This window comes from Aotus nancymaae, unplaced genomic scaffold, assembly GCF_030222135.1.
Source record: "Aotus nancymaae isolate 86718 unplaced genomic scaffold, 86718_ANA_hifiasm-v0.15.2.pri h1tg000058l, whole genome shotgun sequence".
Taxonomy (NCBI): domain Eukaryota; kingdom Metazoa; phylum Chordata; class Mammalia; order Primates; family Aotidae; genus Aotus; species Aotus nancymaae.
The window spans coordinates 39,781,616-39,797,340 of NW_026988472.1; the positions used below are offsets into that span (position 1 = coordinate 39,781,616).

Consider the following 15,725-nt stretch of genomic DNA (forward strand, 5'->3'; position numbering starts at 1 on the left):
GCAGGTAGATTGCTTAAAGCCACAGCACAGTATGATTGCACCTGTAAACAGCCATTGCACTCCAGCCTGGGCAACATAGCGAGACCCCATCTCTTTAAAAAGTTTTATTTTGAGGAAAAATAACATAAAGAAGGATAGATTATTTAAAAGATTCTATTGGCCGGGTGCAGTGGCTCACACCTGTAATCCCAGCACTTTGGGAGGCCGAGGTGGGCGGATCACCTGAGGTTGGGAGTTCAAGACCAGCGTGACCAACATGGAGAAACCCCATCTCTATTGAAAATACAAAATTAGCTGGGCGTGGTGACGCAAGCCTGTAATCCCAGCTACTTGAGAGGCTGAGGCAGGAGAATCTCTTGAACCTGGGAAGCGGAGGTTGCAGTGAGCTGAGATCATGCCGTTGCACTCCAGCCTGGAGAACAAGAGCAAAACTCCAAGTCAAAAAAAAAAAAAGCTTCTGTGTAGTGGTAATAATGATGTAACATTTTGTGTTTGTAATTTCTTGTTATTTTGCATGTGTTGATGTTTTCCATAAATCCACACGGACTGCCTTGCTTCTGAGTAGATGGGAGGTGTAAGTAAGTGTGGGAGGTGACCCTCCCATAATAAACATGGGATTTGCTTGTTGGCATTTCTGAGTCTCTGGACCATAGTAATGTGAAGTGCAGAGGATCACAGGTTGGCTTGTTGTCTGACCTTTGAGGTATTGCTGTGCTGTGATTATGGCAGCTGTGATGATCCGTCTTCTCCTTTCTTTATTCCAGGATGGCTTTCTCTGGCAGGCAGTGTGCCCGTGTTGGCAGAACTGAAGAAGTTTTACTGACATTCAAGATATTCCTTGTCATCCTTTGTCTTCATGTTGTTCTGGTAACATCCCTAGAAGGTAACATGTCTGTTTATCTTCATTTTTTTTTCTGTTTATCTGCTTATATGTGTGTATTTTTTTGTTATTTAGGATTTTTTTTACTATGGTAAAATAACATAATATTTATTATTTTAACCATTTTTAAGTACACAGTTCATTGGCATTAAGTACATTCACAATTTTGTGTAACTGTCGCCGCTATTCATTTCCAAAACGTTTTCATCATCCCGAATAGAAACTCCATATCCATCAAACAGTAACTCCCCACTTCTTCCTGTACCCGTTCTTGGTGACCTCTGTTCCTCTCCTATGTATTTGCCTATTGCAGGTGCCTCAGATAAGTGGAATCACATAAAATTTGTCTTTTTGTGCTCAGCTTATTTCACTTAGGATGTTTTCAAGGTTCACTCAAGTTGCAGCATGTATCAGAATTGCATTCTTCTTTTTTTTTTTTGAGATAGAAGTCTCGCTTTGTCGCCCAGGCTGGAGTGCAGTGGTGTGGTCTCGGCTCACCACAACCTCCACCTCCCGGGTTCAAGCAGTTCTCCTGCCTCAGCCTCCTGAGTAGCTGGGATTACAGATAAGCATCACCACATCTGGCTAATTTTTGTATTTTTAGTAGAGGCGGGGTTTTACCATGTTGGTCAGGCTGGTCTTGAACTCCTGACCTCATGATCCACCCTCCTTGGCCTCCCAAAGTGCTGGGATTACAGGTGTGAGCCACCACACCCGGCCAGAATTTTATTCTTTTTAAAGGCTAATGTTTCGCTGTATGCATTGACCCCGTTTTGTCTATTCATTAATCCATCGATGGGCATTTGGGTCATTTCCCCCTTTCGGCTGTTGGGAATAATGCTGCTATGAACATGGGTGTACAAATCACTGCTTGAGTCCCTGCTTTCATTTCTTTGGGGTATATACCTCGGAGGGAATTGCTGGATCATGTACCTCTGTGTTTAACATCTTGAGAAACTGCTAAACTGTTTTCCACAGTGGTTGTATCACTTTACATTCCTGCAAGCAAGGCACCAGAATTCCAGTTCCTCCCATTCTTGACAATGCTTGTATTTTCCTGTTGTTTTGGCAGTGGGTGTGAGGTGGTATCTTATTGTGGTTTTGATGTGTATTTCCTTAATGATGAGTGACATTGAGCATCTTTTCATGCGCTTACTGGCCACGCGTATATCTTCTTTGGAGAAGTGTCTGTTCAAGTCCTTTGCTCAGTTTTGAATTGGGTTGTTTTTGTTGATGTTGAGTTTTGGAGTTCTTTGTGTATTCTGGATATTAATCCCTTGTCAGATATATAATTTGGAAATATTTTCTCCCATTCTGTGGGGTGTTTTTTCCACTCTCGTAATAGTGTCATTTCATGCATAAATTCTTTTAATTTTAATGTAGTCTAATTTACTTTTTACTTTTGTTGTCTATGCTTTGGTGTTATATCAAAGAAATCACTGCCAAATCCAATATCAGGAAGTCTTTCTCTTATGTTTTCTTCCAAGAATTTTATAGTTTTAGCTCTTATGTTTAGGTCCTTTGATCAATTTCGAGTTCATTTTTGTACATGGTGTAAGGTAAGGGTCCAGCTCCACTCTCGTGCATGTGGACATCGTTTTCCAGCAGCATTTATTGAAAAGACTGCCTTGTTGCCATTGAATGGTCTTGGTACCTATGTCAAAAATCACTCTGTTACTTGTGGGGGGTGTCTAGGTTCTTGGCATCTTGAACAAAGAATTGGACAGAACGCACAAAGCAAGGAAGGAAGAGATTTATTGAAAATGAAAGTACACTCCTCAGTGTGGGAGCAGGCCCAAGCATAGGGGCTCAAAGGCCCTGTTACAGAATTTGTGGGGGTTTCCATTGGTTACTTGGGGTAGGCCCTATGTACATGAAGAGGATGAAGTAAAGTTACAAAGTCGTTTACTCGGCGTACACCTTATGGAAAGGATATTTCCTGTCATAGCTGAAGTGTGAATGGCCTTATGTTCCCTGCCTCCAGACCCTATTTTCCTGCCTCAACTTGACCATATAGATGAGGGTTTATTTCTGGTGTTTTCTTGTTTCTAAATATATCTAATTGAAGACGCAACCATATGGAAATTTAAAGGCGGTAGAGAATCAGCCAAATGAAGCAGGCTGGTATTTTCAGAAAGGAGATCTTTAGAAGCTCATGGGACAAGAAAAGAAGGTACCTGAGGAAGGCAGATGAAAGGCCAGCAATACAGGGCCCGCAGTTTCTGTGGGCACAGCTGTCAAAAGCAAGTGTAAAGAATCCTTCTTAGGAGGTTCATGCCTGTATCCCAGCACTTTGGAGGCTGAGGAGGGAGGATAATTTGAATCCAAGAATTCAAGACAAGCCTGAGCAACATAGTGAGACCTCATCTCTACAAAAATGAAATGACATAAAAAATCAGCCAGGCGTGGTGGCGGTTGGCTGTATTCTCAGCTACTCAGGAGGCTGAGGTGGGAGGATCACTTGAGCCCAGGAGGCGGAGGTTGCAGTGAGCAGTGATCGTACCACTGCAGTCCAGCCTGGGTGGCAGAGTGCAACCCTATCTTAAAAACAAAAACAAAAACAGAGCAACAACAGAAAGAATCCTCATTAGGAATGAGAGTAGGAAATGACTGTTACTTAAGAAGCCATCAAGGACACACAGAGAAATACCTTTCTTACTCAGAAGTGGGTGGCAGGACCAAGGCATCGTTATTGCATAAGATAAAAATCTACTGGCAGCAAACAACAAAACATACAGACAAATGAAATACACACACAAACACACAGACTAAATGGAAAACGTCCCAACAAGCTAAAACACAATTGGCGATCCTTTAACAAGTAGGTACTGGGGCATGTTGTCAAGAAGCCACCATTCTTTAAGAAAAGAAATGATGGCTCATGCCTGTAATCCCAGCACTTTGGGAGGCTGAGGTGGGTGGACCACCTGAGGTCAGGGGTACAAGACCAGCCTGGCCAACATGGTGAAACCCTGTCTCTACTAAAAATGCAAAGAAATTAGCTGGGCATGGTGGCGTGCGCCTGTAATCCTAGCTACTCGGGAGGCTGAGGCAGGGGAATTGCTTGAACCTGGGAGGCGGAGGTTGTAGTGAGCCGAGATTGTGCCACTGCACTCCAACCTGAGCCCAGAGTGAGATTCCATCTGAAAAAGAAAAGAAAAGAAATGATAAGGACTAAATGTATTCTGAAGGCTTATAACATGCCAGGTTCCTACATGCTTAAGACACGTCCACTCCCTTAATCTTCTAAATCCGTTCTCCAAAGGGGAGTTGCTAATTGTATCCCCATTTTCCAGATCAGGAAGCTGAGGCTGAGAGAGATAAGTAACTTGCCCAAGGCTGTTAGCCCTTAAGAAGCGGCAGAGCTGGGTTTTGAACCCAGTAGCCAGCTTCTAGAGTTTGTGCTTGTAACCACAAAACCAAGTTCTCAAACTTGAGCATGCATCAGAATCCCCTGGAGGGTTTATGGAGGTACTGTTCACAGGGCCTATTCCCCGGAATTGTGCTTCAGTACGTCTGGGGTGGGACCGAGGAATTGACAGCTCTAACAAGCTCTGAGGTGATACTGACGATATAGTTTAGGGACTACACTTTGAGAACCACTACTACACAACTGGTGGAAGACAGAAATGGGGAGAGAAATCTCTTCCTGATATATATATATATATATATATGTCAAACTCTGAGTGACAGAGCGAGACTGTCTCAAACAAAAAATAAAATAATCTAAACTATTCTCAGACACATCATCTCCTTAGGGCACTGAAACATCACTGTGTCCCCACTTTACTGATGAGTAAACGTCCCCAGGGGAGTTATTGGTTAGGAAGTGGCGGAGCCCACACTAGATGCTAGATCTTCAGTATCACGTTGCGGTGTTTTTTTCCACCGCAAGGGTAGATGAGGCAAGAAAGTGGAGCACAAGGGAAAAAACACATCCAAGTGAAAGCTGTTAGAAATATGTCTTTTTCAAAAATTATGTTTTAAAATGCCAACAACAGAGGCAGGTAAATAGGAAAGTGCTTGGCTCTGAAACAAACCTAAGAAAAGCTGAGTGATGGCTTAAGGCAGCTGAATGTATTTCTTGCTCCAGATCTCTGATGAATTGATTTCTTAAAGCAGTGTCTCCCCAAGTGTGGCAGACAAGTAGCACTGGCGTCAGCTGTCTCTCAGAACGCCCAGTAAGAGTATTTATTCATGTTATTTATTTACTTTAGTTTTTTTCTTTCTTTTTTTTTTTTTTTTGGAGACAGGATCTTGTTCCGTCATCCAGACTGGAGTGCACGATCTCAGCTCACTGTAGCCTCAACCTCCCGGGCTCAAGTGATCCTTCCACCTCAATCTCCAGAGTAGCTGCGACTGCAGGCGTGTGCCACCACGCCCAGCTAATTTTTAAAATTTTTTGTAGAGATGGAGTCTCACTATATTGCCCAGGATGGTCTCAAATTCCTGGGCTCAAGCCATGCTCCCACCTCACTTCCCAAAGTTCTGGGATTACAGGTGTGAGCCCCCACGCCCTGCTCACGTTACTGAATAATCACCTTGCTAGCACTTACCATGTGCCAGCCACTGTTCTAAGCCCTTACAAATGGCTACCTCATTTAAAGCCCAGTTTATAACCCCTTGAAAAAGGCACTATTACGAGCTCATTTTACAGGTGAGGAAACTGAGGCACTTAGGAGGTAAACAATCTGCCCTAGGTCAAATAATTAAGAGGTTGCAGAGTTATAATTCAAACTCAGGCCATCTGGCTCCAAAGCTTGTACGATGGGGCCTTTTGGCATTCTTAACTTCTCTGCTATGCTAGGCTCAGTTGCTTGGTAGTTGTGAATCTGTAGATTAAAAGATGGAATCCGTAATTGTGAGAATCACTGAATGTCATTCTAGATCACCCAGGTGCCTCATAGACACCACCTCCCCTGATAGCTTTGGACTGGGGCAGGGGTTCTTTTAGTTCCAGATGGCTCAGGCCTGGTCTTTGAAGCCAAGGGGACTGACCTGCCACTTCTCCATTGGGTTATCAATTGTGCGATAATGATGGCCTGATCTGCGCTCCGCAGTACTGGCTGCTGAGAACCTCGTCTCTGACTCCAGGGAATTTACACCGCAGCTGGAGGGCCGTGACTGTGACGCATGAGAACAATACAAACTACAACTGAGTCTTAAAGTGTGGGTCAGTGCTATAGGGCGTTCACATATGGCCCGCGGCCAGATCGTGGATTAGTCTAGCTCCATGCTAAGCCACTGTTAGCAGATGCTATTGCTGTCCTGCCCATATCCCCTTGGCCCACCCCAGGGGTCACCTGCAGACAGTTCCTGTGGATGCTGACGGCTTTCATGACTCTCTGAAAATGATCTGTGCCCTTGGGAATGTGCTTGGCCTGTGTGCGGGACAAACCAGAGGTCCCAGGGAGACAACACCCCCAAACAGTGAGTGATGGGAGTTGCTGTTTAAATATGCCAGCTTCCTTGTCCCTTGGTGGGACCACACTCAGGTGTGTTCTATCAGGTGTGATGTATGTCGTCTTCCAGAGTTCCCCAGTTGCTCACCTGCTCATGAATGTGCCCATCATACTCCCCATAGTACTCGCCTGCCCATGAATGTGCCCATCGTACTCCCCATAGTACTCGCCTGCCCATGAATGTGCCCATCGTACTCCCCATAGTACTCGCCTGCCCATGAATGTGCCCATCGTACTCCCCATAGTACTCGCCTGCCCATGAATGTGCCCATCGTACTCCCCATAGTACTCGCCTGCTCATGAATGTGCCCATTTCCGGATCTGTCTCATTTGCATATTCTCCTGCTCTGCTTCCCAGGACCCTCCCCGTTGGGAAACTCCTCTTCCAAAGTTGAGGCCAAATCTTACTACCTCTGGAAAATCTGCCCTGACCTCAGAAGAATTAACCCCCCTCCCCAGTACTTGCTTCTCTTTATCCATCCATACCTGTTTGTGTCACACTCATTACGGGCTTTCTTTGCACTATGAGTCCTTGCAGTGTGCAGTCAGTGCCAGATGAAGGGTTGGCGAGGCGAGTGGCGAACTCACGGGAGGGAAGCTGATGGGCACCAAGAGCCTGAGCGGCCACTCTTCCAGGTGCTTTACGCACATGATTTCATTTAATCCTTACAAAACCTCTTTCCGGTGAGTAGTTTTCATCTCGGTTTACAGGTGAAGAAACTGTCAAATAAATAAAGGCATTTGCCCAGAGGTCACACAGCTAGGAAGATTCCCCGTTGGAATCTGTAGCCTGTACCGCTCACAGGACACCAGGCTGCCTGGGGCGCCCTCAGTAAGTGTCTGAGGGCTGAATGAATGTGTCACTGAGGCGCAGGGCCTGGGGAGTGGAGAGGGAGCCGGGGTGAGCTGTTAGAGAGCAGCTGCTCCCCCACCCCGGGCTCTGGGAGATCTGGACTGTAAACAGTAGCTTCACCCTGGAAGCCTGAGAGGTGACTCAGTAGCTCTTGACGGCAGGGAGAGGTAGGATGACACTCTCGTTAGGCCACTGGCCAACAGAGAGAGCCTGTAGACCTTAACACTTTCAGTTGTGTGATGTGGTGACATTTGAGGGGCTTATTCTTGGTCTACGAGAAACTGGAATGGGCTTTGGCAGGTCGCTAGACTCACCTCCAGCCTTCAGCTCTCCTGGGTGGTACCAATGCCTCCCGCTTTTTTAAAAAAATCTTTGAAGGAGGTCTTCTTTTATGTACAGCGATTCTATTTTCCAGAGGGGCAGATGACATAATGTGGAAGATGGTTATAATTTCATTCTTGCAGAGTTGTCTTCCTCATTTGGAAACAATTACACATCTGAGCCAGTTTGGTGATCTCATGAGCTACAATCCCCAACTTTCTCTCTGAGCTGGGTCTAGATGTTTCTGTGCTGCAGGCATTTCCAGCGATGAGTCCCTCTATAATTCCCCTCTCCGAGGCCTGGCTGTCTGATTCCTTCCTATCCAATCATGCTGTGTCCAGCTGAGTCCTTAGTCATCCCTGCGAGGGAGTCTGTAGAGCGGCAGGAAATGGGCTGCGTGCTCCTGAAAGGCAGGACACCTGTCCTGTTTCACTTTGTCCTCCAACACCAGACCCTGTGCTGGTCTCCTCATTCTCTCTCAACCCCCTGTCTGTGCAAACGAGGTTACTTATAAATGCTTACCATGGCAATCGCAACTCCCCCTGACCCTGCCAAGCCTTCCTCCCTGCACCCACGCATGAGGCCATGTCTGTTGGACGCTGGCTCTTTCCCTAGCAGGCAGAAGTCGTGATGGGGAGTGATGGAGAGTCTGTCGTAGATAGGTTACAGGGGAAACTGACAGCAGAGGGCACTGGGTCCCACTTTCCACTTGGGACTTTGGGTAACGACTCCTCACGGGGCCTGTGTGTCAGCCCAGGGCAGCTGCAGAGATGAAATGGCGAAACTGTTTCCCCTGGAGATGATGTCCCCTCCAAGTCTCTCTCAGCTCTCATGTGGCAGAGTAGGGACTTTAAAGTACCCTCAACTTCCTAGTGGGTAGCTTTGATGAGAGCCAGGGGTGGGGACAGGGCTGCAAAGACTATGGCGTGGACAGCCTAGGCCAGGGGTCAGATGGAGGATGAGACAGACACTCAGTGCTGAGAGCTCAAGGGAGCTGGATCAGCAAGAGAAGGACCCACAGGCCCAGATGGGATTCTGAAGGATAGACCATGGGGTCCACTGGATGCAGGTTGGACACCCAGGAGTCCTAGATGAGGGAGCTCCCTGGAGAGGCCACTGAGAATTCAGAACTCAGCCCTGGGTGAGCTCACAGACCCAGGCCCCTTCTCCCTACTGCAAGAAAGGCTCTAGCATGCCATTCTCAGCCCAGGCGCCATCTTGACTACCAGAAGGAAGAGGAGGACGAACAAAGATGGTGCATTTGTTTGCAAGTCATTGGGTTAAACAGAGACCATAGAGCAAAGGAGACAAAGCTACCTTCAATCATCAGACTTAAGGATCTCTTTGCTATATTTCTGGAGTGGAGGCTCTGGAAAGGAGGCACCCTGGATATCAAAGGCAGCTCAGGAATTTTTGTGTGTGTTTTTGGTGCTATTGTTTCTACATCTAAATTGTATCTATAAATTTTAAACTTGCTCTACAATGAATACATATTGAACACAGAATGGTGTGGCAGGACACTCCACTAGGAATTGTGGGAGGCCATCATCGCCTCTTGAACTCTGATCCTCCTCTAGGTTTTCTCTTTTCAGGTATGTAGAGACATCATTCAGGTCCTTGAGGGTGACAGTGACATCTTTTCTCTCTTTGTAGCTTCCATATTGTCTAGCACATAGTAAGTACTCAGTAAACTGTGGTTGTCTGATTGGTTTTGATTTGTGACTCTAATCTAAAGCCTAGAGATATTCCAGAAAATGGGCCTCCCCCTCAGCTCACATCAGCAGTATTATTCTCATCTGAACCCAGCGAGTTCTAATACAGCGTAGACTACTGTGAACTTCTGCATAGACTTTAGTGAGGTGGCAGTACCTTGGCGAGGATACCCTTGAAGAATGTGTTTCCCCTCCCCTATATGAGGAAGGGGCTCAATTGATTGATTGCCTGTTAAGATTCCTTCACAGTCTGATACTCTGTGAGTTCAATCAGCCAGTAGGGACCGACTTCAGATTCTTCATGCCTTGTCCTGGAATACCAGGGATCCTCGGACATGATATCATTCGGGAAATCCTTGGGTGATGTCTGAGCTCTTGATTATTTATGCCAGGTTCTCACACTTGGCGGCACATTGGAATCACCTGGGGGACTTTAAGAACACCTGCCTTGGCCGAGTACGATGGCTCACACCTGTAAACCCAGCACTTTGGGAAGCCTAGGCAGGTGGATCATTTGAGGTTCGGAGTTCGAGACCAGCCTGGCCAACATGGTGAAACCCTATCACTACTAAACATATAAAATCTAGTGGGGCGTGGTGGTGGGTGCCTGTAATAGCTATTCAGGAGGCTGAGGCAGGAAAATCACTTGAACCTGGGAGCAGAGGTTGCAGTGAGCCGAGATCGTACCACTGCACTCCAGCCTGGGCGACAGAGTGAGACTCCATCTCAAAAAAAAACAAAAACAAAAAAACACACCTACCTCCCACCCCCAGAGATTCTGACATTATTGGTCTGGGGGTACCGCCTATATATTGGCATTCTTCAAAGTACCCCAAGTGATTCTAGCAGAACCGAGAACCACTCACCTCCCTAATCCCATTTTAAGGCTGTTTTCTTGTTCAAAGTTCCTAATGTGAAATTGGAAACAATTTAAAAGTTGTATTTTTTCGAACTAAATTTATTACATGAGGCAATTTCAAAGGCTTTTAAAGTTATAATGAAGCTAATAATCTCTTGATTTCAAAATGGATGAACGCTTTAGAAGTGGCTCTTGCTGACTGGCAAATACCAAGTTGTTATTGCTGTCCTTGCCTTGCTCTTCATTGAAGAATTCCAGTGTCTCTTCATAGTATCTTTTTTTGTTTGCTTTTGAGACAGAATCTTACTCTGTTGCCCAGGCTAGAGTGCAGTGGCATGATCTCAGCTCACTGCAACCTCCGCCCTGCTGGGTTCAAGCAGTTCTCCCACCTCAGCCTCCCGAGTAGCTGCAATTACAGGCTTGCACCATTACGCCTGGCTAATTTTTGTATTTTTAGTAGAGATGGAGTTTTGCAAAGTTGGCCAGGTTGGTCTTGAACTCCTGACCTCAGGTGGTCGGCCTACCTTGGCCTCTCAAAGTACTGGGATTACAGGCATGAGCCACCATGCCTGGCCTTCTTCATAGTGTCATTAGTACCAGTACTAGGTATACTAAAATAGATTCTTTAGAAGAGATAAATGAAAATATAAAATGGCAGTAATTTTGCTTTAGTGTATAAATTACAGTTGCTTATAATTATCTGATTAATTGAATGAACAGGAATTGAACACATAGTTCTGTTGTCTTTCAATTATGTAGACATTTTTGCCTTGCTCCTAACGTGAAATATGATTTGATATTACACAGATTTGGATTCACAGTGAAGTCTAACAAATTCTGGGTTTTGGTGTATACAGGCAGGAGATGGGTTTGAATTAGTGAGAAGTTTTCAGTTACAGGATGTTTTCAAAGTAGAATTTTAGAAACTTTCAAGTGAGTTGTATAATATGACTAGAATGTAAACTCTCTTTGATGCCAGGAAGAACTTTTGTTTTATTCCCTGCTATAACCCCAGTGCCTGGCACACAGTAACCCTTCAAAAATGGGATTAAAAGAATAAACTGGCAAATGACTTCACATTTCTGAGCGTGTGTTTCCTTGCTTGTAGGCTGAAGGGGTTGGACTATTTTGGTATCTGGTATTTTCCCCACCCATGACCTATTTTATAATTCTTTTCCTCCAGTGAACTCCAAGTCCTAAAAGATGCTTTTACACAATTTATTTAAGTAAGTTTGTTGTCATTTTTGGTGTTGAGTAAAAACATATATGACGGTATCCAGTGTTTGCGATGAGCAGTAGAAAACCAGTATTGATAAAATACCAGATGGCACAAATATCATACTCTATTTTTATTTTTTTAGAGACAGGTTCTTGCTCTGTCACCCAGGCTGGAGTGCAGTGGTGCAATCATAGCTCACTGCAGTCTCTAGCTCCTGGGCTCAAGCGCACCTCCCACCTCAGCCTCCCAAGTAGCTGGGACTACAGGCATGCACCACCAAACCCAGCTAATTTTAACATTTTTAGTAGCAATGAAGTCCAGGCTGGTCTCAAACTCCTGGGCTCAAGTGATCTGCCTGCCTCAGCCTCCCAAAGCGCTGGGATTATAGGCATGAGTCATTGCACCCAGCCTCAGCCTCACACTTGATTATGCTTGATAAACATAATATAATTTCATTCAAAGTAATCACTCCCATTTTACAGATAAGGAAATACAAGCAGAGAAATGTTAGAAACTTACTCAAGGCAAAGCCAGCATCTGAACCCAAGTCAGTCTCCCTGGAGAGCCCAGGCCCTTAATCACATTTAAGGCTTGGCAAAGCAGGCATGTTCATTTACTCATTAGAAGCAAACACAGGCATTTTATTCAGATGTAGGAGATTACCAAGTCAGAGTTACAGATTATTAAAAGTGAGAGGTCTCAGATCAGACTTTCAAAGCTCATGACAAGCCAAAGAAAATATGACGAGAAGCCATTATTAGAATAGGACCTACCAATGTATAAAGGCTGGCTAAGGATTTTCTGAAGGTTAAGGGTTAAAGTGGCTTCGAAACAGAGGCAACTTAAAAATACAGCTTTTCCAACTAAGTAGGATTTCTATGCAGCAGGACTGTGCCTAATTCCAACTCTCTTGACGATTTTTACTAGCACGTAGTTGTTTACAGAACTAGTTCCTTACATGGGAGTCCCACTCTCAAGGGTCCCAGAAGAACCGTGATAGGAACATTCTCTAGGAGCGAAGCTGATAGGGTGAGTCACAAAGAAGGAGTTGTTTATATTCAGAATATATAAACAAAGTGGCAAGGACTTCTCTTCCTCTGGTTCATACTGACTGCCTGATTTTTGACCTTGTCAATATCATGACAAAGAACAAGGGAGAAAATGGTGGCTGGGGAAAGTGATTTTAGCATTAATCTTGTCCTACCCTTAGTTTAATGGGCATTAATTACTTGACAGCACTCAAATTAAGTCTGACATGGCAGAGACTGGCTGGCACCAAAGCTTTTACTTTTTCTTCCTCAGCATCCAGCTAGGCTACATTTCCTAGCCTCCCTTGTAATTAGAAGTGGCCTCGTGACTGAGTGTTGGCCAATGGATTGGGTATAAGTGATGTGTGCCACCTCCAGGCCTGGCCATTAAAAATCTCCCACCTGGCCGGGTGCGGTGGCTCACACCTGTAATCCCAGCACTTTGGGAGACCAAGGCGGGTGGATCCCCTGGGGTCAGGGGTTCGACACCAGCCTGGCCCAACATGGTGAAACCTTGTCTCTACTAAAAATACAAAAATTAGCCAGGTGTGGTGGTGCAAGCCTGTAATCCCAGCTACTCAGGAGGCTGAGGCAGGAGAATCACTGGAACCCAGGAGGTGGAGATTGCAGTGAGCCAAGCATGCCACTGTACTCCAGCCTGGGTGACAGAGTGAGACTCCATCTTAAAAAAAACAAAACCAAAAAACTCCCACCTGATTCCCATTACTCTCTCTCTTTCCCTGCTTGTGGGCTGGATGGTGCTCTCCAAAGCAAACTTGGAATCTTCATGTTGAAGACAGCAGTACCTCTGTCAACGTGGGTCCCTGAATGACACTCCTCTTCCCTGGCCTCCCACGCCTTCACTCTAGGCTGCCGATGAAACTTTATACATGGAAAATAAACTTCCATTTTTTAAAGCCCCTGAGATTTCAGGGCATGTTTGAAGTTCATATAATCTAAGACAACTGGAGGAATCCATTATGGTTGCTACTGAGATGCCTATTGTCCAAACTGCAGAGAGTCATTTGAGGGCAGGAGGCACTACCAGAGCCACCCACTCCTTTTGTGCCAAGCCAGGCTACCTAGACCTTCACAGTATGGCACAGGTTAAGACCATAGGCTCTGCGGTCAAATGTTAACAAGATATTTAATCATTGTGCTTCAGTTTCCTTACAGGTGACTTTGCACTTCCTGTTCCATAGTTGTATGCAGATTAAATGAGCTAATGCAGCAGTCCCCAAGCTTTTTGGCACCAAGGACTGGTTTGGTGGAAGACAGTTTTTCCACAGGCTGGGGGTTGGAGCGGGAGAAGGGGGAATGGTTTCAGGATGAAACTGTTCCACCTCAGATCATCAGACATTAGATTCTCATAGTGAGTGAACAACCTAGATCCCTCACATGTGCAGTTCATAACAGGAGTAATACTCCTATGAGAATCTCATGCTGATCTGCCAGGAGGCAGAGCTCAGGTAGTAATGCTCACCTGCCACTCCCTTCCTGCTGTGTGGCCCGGTTCCTAACAGGCCATGGACTGGTATCAATCCCTGGCCTGGAGGTCAGGGACTCCTGAATTAATGCATGTAAAATAAATGCCTCAAATGCATTTTTGACCTGACATATGGTAAGAAATCAGTAAATACTAGTAATTATCACTATAGACCAGTGCAAATAGAACTTTTTTTTTGCAATAATGGAAATGCTCTATATCTGTGCTGCCCAAAACAGTGGCCACCAGTCACATGTGACCACAGTATTGAGCACTTGAAACCTGACTGGGGTACTACATTTTAATTATATTTAACTTTAATTAATTTAAATTTAAATAGCTACATGTAGCTAATGGCTACCATGTTGGACAGCACAGTTATAAACCATTTAATCTAATTGCTTCAGAAGGTTTCTATCTCAAACTGTGTAAGTCAGGGTTCAATCACAGAAGGAGAACCACTAAGGCACATACGCACACACATAGACACGTACACACAGACACGTACACACATACATACACACACACACACATAGACACGTACACACATACATACACACACATACACATATACACACACAAACATACACACACACACACACACACACACACACGGATTTGCTACAGGGATTTGTCCTAATACAACTGTGGGAGCTGGTTAAGCAGTCTCTATAAAGCTCTTATCTTCACATCTGATGCTGGAACTCGACATCTACGGAACAGGCAGTTGGGAAGGAAGGATGAATGTAAAACAGGGAACCTGGAAACCAGAAGCTTGCATTGTAGCCCACGAGAGCAGACTAAGCCCCACATCACTTCTTGTTGCTTTTGACCTTGGCAGTATGGATGTCCTGCAGAAGCTGAGCCCTTCATCATAAAGTATACACATGGCCCAGGAATCGAAGAAGCTGAAGGAAGACCCAGGGGAAGGTAGAGCAGTTACAGGTTCAGCAGCTCCCTGGCCCTAATAAGACGAGGCAGCTGATCATTGCCAACCTATGTGAGCTCCGGCATGGCTGCTGCCCACATCTGCCCAGTTCTCCCACAGGAAACTCTCTTCTGTCCTGCATTAATTAGAAACATGCAGGAAGGGGAATTTTGGGAAATGTAGTTAGTCTAGCAAAGATGATGCATTACAGAGCCACCACACATACTAGCATGCTAATAAGCTCAATTCCGTATCCGTTAATACTTCTAAATAAAACATGAAGCTAACATCTCCCAAAGCTCTATTTAGTTGTTTCAGTTCTGCAACTGGCCCGGAGAATTCTGACGATCCTTGCAGCCACCTAACGTTATCTTTGAGAGGTAAGATTAGGAGTATTTTTCAAGTTTTTCTTTATATTTTTCTGTGGCTTAGAATTCTTCCCACATAAAACCACATTATGATTATAATCAGAAAAAAAATTAATGTTACTTTTTAGACGCCAGCCTATGACCCCTAGGGAGACCATGCATCCCACTTGAGGGCACCCTAATAACATCGTGATTAACTGTGCCTTCCACATCCTTCCTGGAAATTTCACCTGGTCCTGACTTTGTACAAGAACTGATAAAACCGTAAGTTATGGTCATCAGATCTCCTGAAGCCCTCTGCCTCTCTCCTCCCATGTTTTCAAAGTGATCCCAAGGCCATTTTAGAAATTGGAAGCAAATAATACAAGGAGAAAAGAAACTGGAGTGGAAGTCTTGCACACACAAGAGAGAAGTCATTTTTAGATAAGTCACTGGGAAAATGAAGAATAGAGAGAGCATCACTGACGTGGTTTAGCTGTGCTCCCACCCAAATCTCATCTTGAATTGCAGCTGCTATAATTCCTACATGTTGTGGGAGGGATCCGGTGGGAGATAGTCGAACAATGGAAGCAGTTTCCCCCGTACTGTTCTTGTAGTAGTGAATAAGTC

At 45.1% G+C, this 15,725-nt stretch overlaps 1 protein-coding gene across 1 annotated transcript in view; it reads left to right on the forward strand.

The window, feature by feature from the left end:
- The window catches only part of ADGRG2 (adhesion G protein-coupled receptor G2), a 130,164-nt gene that overhangs the window by 50,193 nt on the left and 64,246 nt on the right, over positions 1–15,725 (forward strand). The window contains exon 3 of the mRNA XM_064364479.1: positions 765–883. Within this exon, the coding sequence (XP_064220549.1) occupies positions 766–883 (118 nt within the window). The 5' untranslated portion in view covers position 765. The remainder of the gene's footprint in view (positions 1–764; positions 884–15,725) is intronic.